General features: G+C 35.1%; 1 protein-coding gene across 1 annotated transcript; it reads left to right on the top strand.

Moving 5' to 3' along the window:
* The first annotated feature begins 9,003 nt into the window (after positions 1-9,003).
* On the top strand, positions 9,004-12,622 carry LOC113347964 (probable tocopherol O-methyltransferase, chloroplastic). Its single transcript, XM_026591655.1, has 6 exons — positions 9,004-9,521; positions 10,759-10,928; positions 11,115-11,219; positions 11,745-11,948; positions 12,037-12,139; positions 12,244-12,622. Exons 1-6 carry the CDS (start codon positions 9,116-9,118, stop codon positions 12,345-12,347), a joined length of 1,092 nt encoding a protein of 363 aa, XP_026447440.1. The 5' UTR covers positions 9,004-9,115; the 3' UTR covers positions 12,348-12,622.
* Positions 12,623-12,907: the final 285 nt, after the last annotated feature.

Here is a 12,907-nt window from a genome sequence, read left to right as displayed (position 1 = left end):
GGTTGAAAATTTGTTGATTTTTGAAGGTTAATTTTCAGTTTAGTACATGGTGGAGTTATACGTTTCGAAATGTGCTCATTTTTTGTGAGTATGTAAAGCTTTGTAAGATGAATACGATCCCAAAAAATAAGCTATAAATATGCTACAGTTTGGTTTTTTGCAAAAATAAATAAATTAATGTCTAATGTGTGGAATAATGTTAAGATAGGAGTGTAAGTAAAAAATATATAAAACTCAAGAGAGAAGAAGAATATGTGGTGTGAAATCTAGGTTCTTATGAGCTATTAGTGTCTAACACAGTCTAGGAACTTAAGACCTAAGCTTCTTAAGTCAGGAATCCCTAGCTTGTAGGATAGGTAAAGTGCCTTATTTATGTGCAGATAAATAGTTCATAAGAACCTAAAATACACTTTTTTTATATTTTTGGAAACATAATTCATTAATTTCAAAGACATGTGTCAATATTTCATTCGTCCCACATGCCTCCTCCAAAAAAATCTCCCATCAAAAAATTTCTCTACATACCCATAGAAAGTGAGCACGTTTCTAAATACCAAACCTCATCATCTACCGATCTTAATTTTAACGGTTGAAAATTTGTTGATTTTCGAAAGTTAATTTTCAATTTAGAAGATGGTGGAGTTATACGTTTCGAAATGTGCTATTTTTTTGTGGGTTGTAAAGCTTTGTAAGAAGAATATGATCCCAAAATATTAGCTTCAAATATGTACAGTTTAGTTTTTTGAAGGAAAAAAATAGTTTCCGAAATGTGAGATAGTGTGAAAAAAGGAGTGTATGGGAAAAAATATATAAAACCTAAAAGACAAGAAGAATTTTGGTGTGATTTCTAGGTTCTTATGAGCTATTTATGTACACATAGGTAGGGAAATTTACTTATCCTACAAGCTAGGGATTCCTGACTTAATTCGCTCTTAAGTTCCTAGACTGTAGGATCATGTAAACAATTAAAGAGTTATCACAAAATTATTAATAATCAAAATCGGCGACGACTAAAATTGGGTTATCTCAACTTTATTCAATCCACTATGTTTGGTTCAAGTTATCTAAAAATCAAGCCCACTAGTCTATATCCAACTATTATCCACCTCAGTTCCTGCATTCATGCATGAGATGACCAATGCATAAAATTATCTTCGTCTTCCAACATTGATTGCACCAAAGCTACGTATCCTGTGCAAGGAATCAAACTGATCGTATTTCACTTAATGGCCTTGCTAGAAGGTCTCAGCCAAGTTCTTGAGAATCTCTACCTAATATGTTTTCTCGCCAAACAGGACGAATGTGGGTCAATTTTGAGCAATGGCGAAACTTGACCCTTAAGGCCAAGCACTATGATGCAGGGCATACCTTCTTTATCCCTCAAATAAAGGGAAGGGATATCACAAGGAATGCAACCTCACTATGGTGCCCTTTTTTCCCTTCCCTACACGATACAGAAACTCAGCAGCCGTATGAATAGTGATATATACAGCTACTGAGTTTTCGTTTTATTTTTCCTCAGTTTTTTTCCAATAGGAATATATTTGTCTAGATAAAAAAAAAAATATTTTAGAATGAAAAAAAGATATATAATAGGTAAAAAGGAGATATAGTAGGTAAAAAAAAAAAGAGTTTTAGTAAAAAAAAAAAAGTGAAAAAGGAAAGTTTTAAGGTAAAACTTTAAAAACCAGAAACGGAAACTCAGTAGCCGTGTAAAATGCTACAGAATCTCAGTAGCCGTATCAACAGCCATACGGCTATTGAGTTTCCGTAAAGCGTAAATTTATACGGCTACTGAGTTTCGTGTGATTTTGCTTCCCTACAAGGCAAAGTGGATCAGATCTGATCCACTTTGCCTTGTAGGGAAGGCATATCCCTACTCATGTAGGGATATGGTAGATCACAGTGGATGGATTTTTAGGTTTTTCCCTACATATGAGGGCTAGGGTAGGGAAAAAGGGCACCATAGTGCTTGGCCTAATACTAATTTGTCATTCAGCTGGATTTTCTTTGATATCGATCTTCAGAAGGAAAATTTCTTATACAAAATGAAATCGAACATTTATATGTGGTTCGTTCTGGCATGATGTACTTGATTCTTAGCCAAGTTTTTAGAGCATAGCTCGGTTGAACCCACCAAGTGTTGGTATGTCATGTTTGGTTGTCATATTTTAGTGAACCAAAACTCATTTAAAGAGTCGCTTGATTATTTACTAGAGTCAACTTCGTATAGGTTAGCTTGAAAGTTTTAGGATATGAGACATTATTAGTATTACGTGAAGACTTGAACTGTTTCATTCCCTAACATATCTTTCAAGTTGTGCATATTGAAAACATAACTGTGAAGTTGTGAATATTATACTCTAGTTAGACATAGTATTAAGGAATTACAATACGAAATATAATGTCTATATTTTGAACTCCGTATATAAGACATCGACATAATCGTATGAATGCTATTGTGATTATGTATGGGTATGGGTGAAGATTTCGTCCTAGGAAACAATGTTTTACATTCTTTTAAAGAAAGTGAATTCATAAACTTATTTTGTGAATCGAAAGGAAAATCGCTAGGCTTATTGGTATCGATATTCATTGCAAATCTTTTGAATTACCAATATGTGTGTTTAGTGTAACCGCTCATAACTTGTTTATGTATCTTGGTAAAAGTATTCACAAGGCTTGACTTTTGTATTGGTATGACTTTTATTAGTGAAGCCGATTTTAAGTAATCACCTAAGATGGTAAGATCGATATCCTGAATTTGGTGTGACTAAATACTAGCCATTGGGTAACCGATCCTAGTAAAATATGTGACGGATCACAAGAGAGAGTGTAATCTATCCTTGTAAGAGGTTTAACAATTTTTAGTAAGTTGGTGTAACCAATCCTATAACTTGGTCAACCGATCACAAGTTTTACCATAAGAAGTGGTAACCGATCCTAGTACTTAGTTAGCCATTTTATGGTAACTAGTGTAACCGATCCTAGTACCCACTTGGAGGTAGAACCGAAACTTTATGTTGAGGTAGATACGCATTAATAGTGATTTGATAGGTTAATCAATCATATAGTTTTTGGAGTTCAGATGAACCAATTCTAAACTTGTTTAGAAGTGTGGCAAATAGGTTCCAAGATTTTAAATATGAAAGAGGATTTACAAAGTAAAGATGTCGACACACTTTGAACATGTGCAACAACTCTTATCCTTTATTGTTCAAAGATATTCCTTAATAGCTAAAGGAGAATCCCGGATCGAAATAAATTGAGAATCTTTTAATTAAGGTTTTTAGTTCTTATATGCTTTTAATTTCCAGCAATTAAAATGCATATCTTTAGAAAATAAAAATTAGTAATGTGCATTTACTAGTTGGAGATTTTCTACTGAGATTTCGGTCAATATTTGGACAAAGCATTTCCAGGAATTATGAAAACCGTTTTTGCTCTTATTGCATATCTTTGAGAATATTCGGTTTTGGAAATTCCTTGGTGTCCAAACTTCCTTGTCTATAAATACTGAAGTTTGCATTTCTAGCAAACTAATCCTCAGAGCCAGCAAAACTACCTAGTTGTGTTGTTACTGGTGGAGCGGTCTATTCAGAGAGGAAAGTAACCTAATTAGGCGAAATCTCTTACGACCGCTCATTTTAAAGACTTCTTTGGGATTGTGAAGCTCTACGAGAACCGTTGCTTGGAAACTAGATAATTGCATTTTATTATTAGTTTTCGAATAATTTGATTGACTAACGGTTGTTGAACTTTGATTGCACCTAGTTTGTTTATGCTTGATAATCTCCTCTTCTGATATAAGATTCACTCAAACTAGATCGAAGTTTCGACGGGGATCTTTAGAATGTTTGTAGATCTAAAGACGTCTTGTGATAATCCATCGTTAACAAACTCCGTTCTGTGTGTGATTGATCACAAGAGATTCAAGTTTTTTGTGTGCAGGTGTTTATTGAAGATCAAAGAAAATTTGAATACAAAGAAGATATTTGGGTTCATAATCTTTGGTGTGCACAAAACTTGTTTCGGCTGGAAAATGATCCAACTATAATCGGTTTATCTTTGTGATAGATTGGATTGATTAGTTGAGTAAATCGACATCAATATGTTTCTTTGTGATTCAAAGTATTGATTGTATAATCTTAAAATTACTTTGGTAGTTGTTGAAAAGATAGATCTAAGAACCTGACAAAGGAGTTTATTGGGATAAAAGGAAGAGCCTTTTGTCAAACTCATATCACTTGATTGAAAAGAGTTGTTACCGAACATATTTGTGTTCCTTTACTGTTTGGACTACGAACCAAAGGAATTGTTCCAAGTGCGTGACTTATTGCAAGTTGGAGGCGCAGGGATACAAATGGAACTAGGTGAACTATAGGTTTAATTGCATGGTCTCAACTATACGAAGTTGGTTTAGATTTTGTATAGCGGCTCAATCCTGAGAGTATCCAATTCTGGACAAGGTCCCGGGGTTTTTCTGCATTTGCGTTTTCCTCATTAACAAAATCTTGCTGTGTCATTTACTTTTATTTTTCGCAATTATAATTGTTGTTATTATAATTTAAAGTAAACTACATAAACATTAATCCTATTTACTTGATAGAAATCCTATTATGTTTGGTTAAGCCCGAACCTATTATCAAGTAAACATACTTCGTTGTTGTATTGTCTGGATCTTGTATCCATAGACGATCACACGAAGTGTGAACCGATTAGTTGTATTGTCTCGACTCAGTCCATGGACAATAATTTTCGGATAAAGGACTTATAGGTGCAAAAGTTTTAGATTGAGGTATATTTGGGTACCCTCGTCTTTTCACAAGTAAATGGCCCTCAAACTATGGAAATGCACATGAAATGGATCGTGCATTATGCCCAAGTTATATAAAAAATCTTATAGCCATATAGCCTCTTTAAATGTCACTTCCCTTGCCATATATTTGGCTTCAGTAGTTGAGAGAACCACAGTGGACTGCAAAATCGATCTTCAACTAACTGGTGCTCCTGCTAAAGCAAATACACACCTTTTAAGTAAAACCCTTTTGTCCAAATCACCAGCATAGTCAGAATCCACATAACCAATATCCGACCAATTGTTCACACATTAATTCCTTCACAAAGTCCAAGCCAACATCAATTGTACCATAAATGTGCCTCAAAATCCATTTCACAGCTTCCAATATCCCTTATACCAGGATTATGCATGTAGTGGGTGATGATACTTACATAAAGTTTGAAATGAAGAATGATTTGTGATTTATATATATCGTGTTCCTGATCTATAGTTCAGAAACTACAATAATCAATAAGATCCGGATAACAAAAAACTATCAGGTAAAAGATAATCTGACTGGGTTTTACGGATCCCTTGGTGAAGTCTTTGAAACTCACCACCTAAAAAAGTTTCACCAAAATAAACCTTGGTTTTTAGAGGACGACTTTAGCCGCAACTAGGACTCATAAGTGTCGGGATTGAGATTTCAGTTTGAAGGAAGTCCTTTATTTATATTGACGAACAAGTTATGTAGGTTACAAGCAAACTGTTAGAGAAATGCTCGGTTGAACCCACAAGTTTTTTTGTCTCAAGTTTATTGTCAATGTTAGATGATCAAAACTATTTCGTGATTTCTAGTCTACCAAGTCAAGTCTCGGACTAGGTTAGAATTTGGTAGTTGAGTATCATATATCACCCTCGAAGACTGAAGATCGATGAAGACATTTGAAGAACTTCTGTATCGGGTATGTGAAGACTGAACAATTCTATTTACTCACTATATATCTTACCATTCTATCTATTGAGACTATGTATAAGACTTCTAGTAGATTTACAAAGAAGAAATTTCGAGTCAAGATCGTCTTGTTAAAAATCTCGAAATATGATTCTAGCATAGATGTTCAAAGGTCCTTAACAATATTAGTTAAAACAAATTTATTATTTGAGAATTAATTTGTGGAACAATTGAAAGTACCCCATACAATTGATTTTATCATTTGGGAATGTTTCAAACATCCTAAGAGAGAGTTTCATGAACTTATGATATTTCGGTTCAGGGTAGGTTTGCAAACCATAGATATCTGATTTCAGAAATACAAGAAGGTTGGCGAACTTGTTCGCAAACCTCAAGTTCAGTTGGGAACGGTTCACGAACCCGGTTGGCAAACCGTGGTAAACTTATTTTGAATGTAGTTATATAAAGGATAAGGTTGGCAAACCCGGTTGTTAAACTGTGTCCATCTGAGTTCTCGAGCCGAGTAGGGTTGGCAAACCCGGTTCACTAACCATAACTCCTTGACTCGTGAACTAACCTTACAGTTGGAAAACCGTCTCATCAACTATCCCAGTAAACTTAGCAGATGCTCGACTTATTTTTTTTAAAATATGTTTAGTATTGCTATCACTCTCTTAAACACTTCTAAGACTTCATTGACCACTTAAACACTTACGACTGTATCATGATTAAAATCTTAAGTGTTTTAATGAACATCATATTGCTTATTGTTCACATGGCATATTTTCCAAATCGAACAATCATTATACATAGTTCTTGAACCGGACCGCTGCATATATTATTTTATTGTATTTTCAAGATATAAAGTGTTCGCTTGATTCCCAGGTTATCTTAGCTTGAATTCTAAAAAACCCTCAGTCTTGAAAATCTATAAATAGAGGTGCTCTTTCAATTTGTTTCCTAACTAATCCAGAGTCGTCCTTTATGAACGTAGGTTTCCTCTGAGAAACATAATTAGGTTTACTACTAAAAGACTTCGCTTTGAGGATTTGTGAATCTGGGTCTGACTATCTTTTATCTTGATAGTTCGTGTATCCCGATCTTGTTTTTCTGTTATCAAGGTTTTCGTAATCTCTTTCAGGCAAGATAGATAGAAATCGCAAAGTCCTCTTCCTCTCAGACTTTGTGATTCCTCAAAATTGATATCTGATAATCGGTTTTTTGAAGATTGTTCTTGAGAGGTGGTTAATAATCTAAGATTCTCTTTGGGAGTCATAAGTTCTGAATTTGTGAGGTTTGCTAGCTTGTTTATTGCTAACAGATTTCCACACCTTGATCTCTCGATTAAACAGGCGTATCTGTTAGAGGAAGATTGGTACCAAAAGTCTTCATTACGCATGAAAAAACTCTTAGGATGTAAAGGAGTTAGCTAAGAGAATCAAGTGCGTAGAACCTTGCGAGGTTCAAGAGACGTAAGGAGCGCGGTTCGCTTGGAGGGTTGATTCGTTCTCAACTACGTTTCAGTCCGAAATCTGATAGTAGGCTAGTTTTTGTAGCGGCTTAATTAATATAGTGTGATGTTCAATCTGGACAAGGTCCCGAGTTCTTTTTTCCTCGTTAACAAAATTTCTGATATCTTGTGTTTTTTCTTTCCCGCATTATATTGTTTACATTTATAATTGGATTTACACAAGTTTGTACATATTTAATCTAAGTAGATTCGTCTGCTTAATTGGAATCGCTTACGAGATCATTTCTTGTAGAATTTGTATCTTGAAAGATATATAACAAGTTTAATTACTTGGCAGAATTCCGATTGTATTATTTGGATACAAATAGATTGATCTAAAGTATTGATATTTGAGGTCGTCCAAGTACTCTTTTTAACAATTAAGTTCACAGACTTATTATCTTATACACACTGGCTGAGAGTAGATATTGTATACATATTGTCAAAGGTCATTAATTTGATCTGCTTGATATTGTATTAGGTTTTGTCTATACAAGTTGCCGAACGAAAATGTTGATGGTGTATTTTACCCCCGCGTTTTTAGTTGGTATCGGACCAGGCAAATACAATGAGACCTAATAAATATGTGTTTGAAATGTTCCATTATACCTGTATTCACATATGATATAAATAATGGCACCAAACGGTTTTGGTTATGCCAAGTGCTTTGGAATTAGAATTACCTCAAAGGATCACTTTTTAGCTGATCTAAGTCATGATCTAAGTGTATCATCTGATACCTTGAAATTTTGTTCTCACTACGGTAAAAATGATCATCTTGTATTTTAATGTTTTCATAGAAAGAAACAGATTAATAACTTTCAAAAATTGCTTACCTTTGTAATTAAGGAGGTGAAAAGTGAGATTGGGCCATATGGATATGTTATTTGGGTGACCAACTCTGAATTTAATGAACCAGAGCTTGTTTTGGGTGATATTTTTCTAGTGATTTGGAAAGTGTTAAAAGCTTTGATGATGATGTCATTGGTGATGTTGTTGCCGTTTCTTTTAGTGATTCTAGTGTTTCTAGTGATGAATGTGATTGTCTAAGAGGGTTTAGTAATTGAGTTGCCATGAGTTTTCATAATTCGGGAAAAAACTGCTGGTGTTTCATCCGATTCCGGCGAAAAAATAAGGCCAAAAATAGTCGTTAGTAAACGGAAAAGAGTGCAAAAGTAAAACGAAAGCCCCATATACTAAGGGAGATCCAGACATAGAAGAGCGAGAAGGAGTCGTACAACGAGAGAAATGAAAACTCCGAGGAAGTTGAGAAGATTAGTATGATATAATCATTTTTACAACTATTTTTGGTTTCCTTTTGGTATTCAAATTTTTACACAAGGATATACAAGCAGTTTAAAAAAGAAACAAACTCCGTAATTATCATAAAATTTTCATTTTAGTGCTGTAAAGTAGATTTCCGTAGGAACAGAAAAATCAACATGGGCATATAATATTTATTTTGCATCGATGCTCATGAAAAGAGGAAACTCATGAACATTCCACCGATCAATCAAAACTTCGAGCTCTTTCGCCATCTAAACGTACAAACGGCCTGGTCTAACTCCACCCAGCTTCCCAGAGTGGTCACACAGACTGCAATAGACAAGACCAACTGTTTTCTGTTATCTTTCTCTATAGGAAACGCCCTTTGTGGGGTAAATCGACCTACTTTTTCTTTAGGGTTATAACCGTCAATTACAAAATACCAATATACTAATAATAATTCAAACTTTTTTACAGAAAAAGATGCAAATAAATAAGGGATTAATTATTCCATTGAATACTGGTTTCTTGTCACTGGATTCCCAGCTCCCAAGACTCCATTAGAGAGAGTGAGAGATAAAATTACTGTATCATAAAAAAAAAAATGAACAGTCTCTGTGAATCGTCATCACTGAGTTACATTTCCACGTGCGAACGGAGCTATAGAAACAAGAGTCTATTAGTATTACCAGTAACAAGAGTCAGAATCTCATCAGACGTAAAAAAGAGTAATAGTAGAAGAAGAGGAGCTGGTTTGATAATCAGAGCATCAGCAACTGTGAGTAGTGAAGAGAAGAGGGGAATGGATAATAATAATGGAAAAGAAAAAGGTTGGTTACAGAAAGGAATAGCAGAATTTTATGATGAATCTTCAGGTTTATGGGAGAATATCTGGGGAGATCATATGCATCATGGATTTTATGATCCTAATGTTACTGCTTCGATTTCTGATCATCGATCTGCTCAGATTCGTATGATTGAAGAAACTCTCAAATTCGCTGGTCTTTCAGGTACTCTTTCTTCTTCTTCCTCCTCTCACTCTCTACAGTACCTTATCCTCATTTTCTGGTTAAATTTGATTCCTGTATAATCTAATTTTTGATGCATCCATCGATAGATTGATAACTTAAATTTCAAGGATTAGGATTACTTCCACGAATTTTCATCTGAATCATTAAGTTCTTGAAAAAAATAAAAAGATTGGGGAAATGATTTGAGAAATTTCGGATTGGTTTATTATTTTAAGGAAAAATGATTAGATTTCGTTATAATGGTGGGTCCCACTCTGCCCTGTTTTTTATTCTTTTATGATCCTTTTATTTGATTATTATTCTGTACACGCTCGTGATCATGAATCGGATAATTTGAAAACCCTCCTCGGACTTTCGTACATATTAGATGTACCTCCCTGCGAACTAGTAGTATGTTGTTAGAGGGTACTGATGCTTGAGCTAGTTGATGTGCAACATAGTTGTTTGCATCACTTTGAACATGATTAATTAACCTGCAAAGTCTTTAAGAGTTCTAAGCTATCTTTGATTTCTAGTGGTTCATTCACCGCATCTCCTTTCATCAAGTGCAAATTCCACCATTTGAAAGTTCCACTCAAGACTCCACTGCATCCTGTAAAGCCTTTTCTGCTTGTGCTTATTCTGGGTCTAAGAGCTTGTGATGTGAAGCATCTAGCTCCGTAGCTTGTACCTGCACAATCATGAGCAGTTAGTCACAGCTCTGTTAGCAGTTCCCTTCATAAATGGTGCATCAAAATTTATTTCCATGTAGGATTTAGGAGGAGGATTCCACTAATAAGTCCTGGTATTTCCAGGTGCACTATTGACTGAAGTCCTGATTTCTATTGAATGTAACCAATCTGAGAAAAAGTTTTGAGTTCTTCTCACTATATCAGTTGTATTGACCGGCATTATCAAAAACAATAGAGCATCTTTCTCTCCACAAGTGCCTAAGAATTATGGTAGACTTAAGAATGACCAGATCATTGTCAGGATTAGTATGAACGTTAGTAGCAAATTTATTTTAATCCAATCCACAATATCAGTATTTTCAATAGCATGAGCTAAATTTCCATCCACATCCAGCCAGACGCTTGCTATCATCTTTTGGCATTTGTGTAGTTTTAATGGCGTAAGGGAGATGAAATAGACAATTGAATGAAATAATTTTTAACTGTGATTTCTTTTTCTTTTTTTATTGTAGATAAGCATTAAAAATTGATTTTTTATATGTCAGATGATTCATCGAACAAGCCCAAAAGTATAGTAGATGTTGGGTGTGGAATTGGTGGTAGTTCGAGATACTTATCGAAAAAATATGGAGCTGAATGCAAAGGCATTACTTTGAGTCCAATTCAAGCTGAAAGAGCACAAGCTCTTGCAAATGCACAAGGTTTGGGAGATAAAGTATGTCGAACTTTTTATGCTACATTTTCTTAATTGAGAATTTAACAAGCTTCACTAGATGTATGTACGTATCTGTACAAACAAAGCAATCCAATTAGAAAAACATTTCGATTGACTACCAAAATGATGTTATACCGGGAATTATTACATATGGTTGTTAATTGTGGTTACTGGTGTTGTGGGCAGGTATCATTTCAAGTTGCAGACGCACTCGAGCAACCATTTCAAGATGGACAGTTTGATCTTGTTTGGTCCATGGAGAGTGGAGAACACATGCCTGACAAAGCCAAGGTACCCTTCCTGACTATGAGTTGCACTTGTTTATCCCTTTTTTCTAGCCGTTTTCTTCCCGAATTTCTATGCTCCACGCTTCCATTCTCCGTCACTGATCCTGCCACTTTACAACTTTTCGATGATTTCCACAGTGAAACTGTCACATCTCTCTCTCTCTCTCTCTCTCTGGTCAAAATAGTAGGATATCTCTTAGAAGGAATATCTAAGGCTTCTCAATTTTCTTCTCGCTTACATGTACAAGCAGGATGTGGTCCAGCCATTTGTTCTGTGCTGAGCATCCTTATATAGTTAACCTCTTTACTCGCTGTATATTTTGGTCTGTCCCTAAACTTGCAAAAAACTGTTTTAGAAAGACGAACCTATATGTGTGAATAGTAAGATAGAACTGGGAAAAAAAAAACCATACTTAAACAACCAATTTATAAAAATCTAGGACAATTTATAATGTCTTTCCCATATGTGGTATTGTTTGCGTTGGTTGTCTTCTCATTTCTTAATTGATACTTAAACTAATTTGATCAGTTTGTGAACGAGTTGGTGCGGGTTGCATCTCCTGGAGCCACTATAATAATTGTAACATGGTGTCATAGAGATCTTCTTCCCACTGAACAATCATTGAAGCCCCAAGAGAAACAACTTTTGGATAAGATTTGTGATGCTTATTACCTTCCTGCCTGGTGTTCTACTGCCGAGTATGTTGAATTACTCCAGTCCCTCTCAATGCAGGTAATGCATTCTCTGTTTGAGTACTGTAATATAGATTCTTCGTAGAGGCATGAATTTTCATCGAGTATCTAATATTTATAATCTGCAGGACATCAAGTCAGAGGATTGGTCAGAATATGTTGCACCATTCTGGCCAGCGGTAATCCGTTCTGCCTTAACATGGAAAGGACTAACTTCCCTATTGCGAACTGGTAACTGAGCAAGTGAAACTATCATGATACATTTAGATGTGCGCAACTACAATATCATTTTCTTTTTTTACAGACTTTTCTTTTTCATTTTGTGTTTGAATTAGGTTGGAAAACCATAAAAGGCGCATTTGCAATGCCATTGATGATCGAAGGATTCCAGAAGGATATAATTAAGTTTGCAGTTATTACTTGCCGAAAACCAGAATGAAGAAAGTAAAAGAGGGCAAAAAGTATAACAGGCAGAAGCAAATATTATTGAACTATCTATCTTCCCAGCTAGTACCTCTCTTTATATTTTATTCAGAACTCGAGTGCATAGCAACTGAAGTGATTTATTGCTTCCCACTAGTATTCCACAATAATTGTACTGTTCTCGAAAATGAATGTCTTACATTTGAAAATGAATGATACATCAACTTTAGTAAAAAGACATGAAATACCTAACATTTGAATCAATATGTGAAAATTGAAAGTTGATAAGTAGAAACAACTGTCTAGTGCAACTTAGTAATGGGAATATAGTATAGTTCCGATGAGATCTGAGTAGCTCGTCTTTGCCGGGGGGATGGCATGCCATAGTTATGTTGTGACTCACCTGGCCTATGATTTCGATGATATCTTCAATGATGCGCATGCATGTGGCCATACTCATATTTGCAACCCACCTGGACCAGATTTATCTCGTTCACATTCTTGTTTCTGAAATCCTTCCAGATGAAGGTAAATGTAACATAGCAAGCAAAAACATGTGCTAAGCAAAGAATTGTG

Source organism: Papaver somniferum, chromosome 2 (genome assembly GCF_003573695.1).
Source record: "Papaver somniferum cultivar HN1 chromosome 2, ASM357369v1, whole genome shotgun sequence".
NCBI classification, from domain to species: domain Eukaryota; kingdom Viridiplantae; phylum Streptophyta; class Magnoliopsida; order Ranunculales; family Papaveraceae; genus Papaver; species Papaver somniferum.
This window is presented reverse-complemented; position numbering and strand designations above follow the sequence as displayed.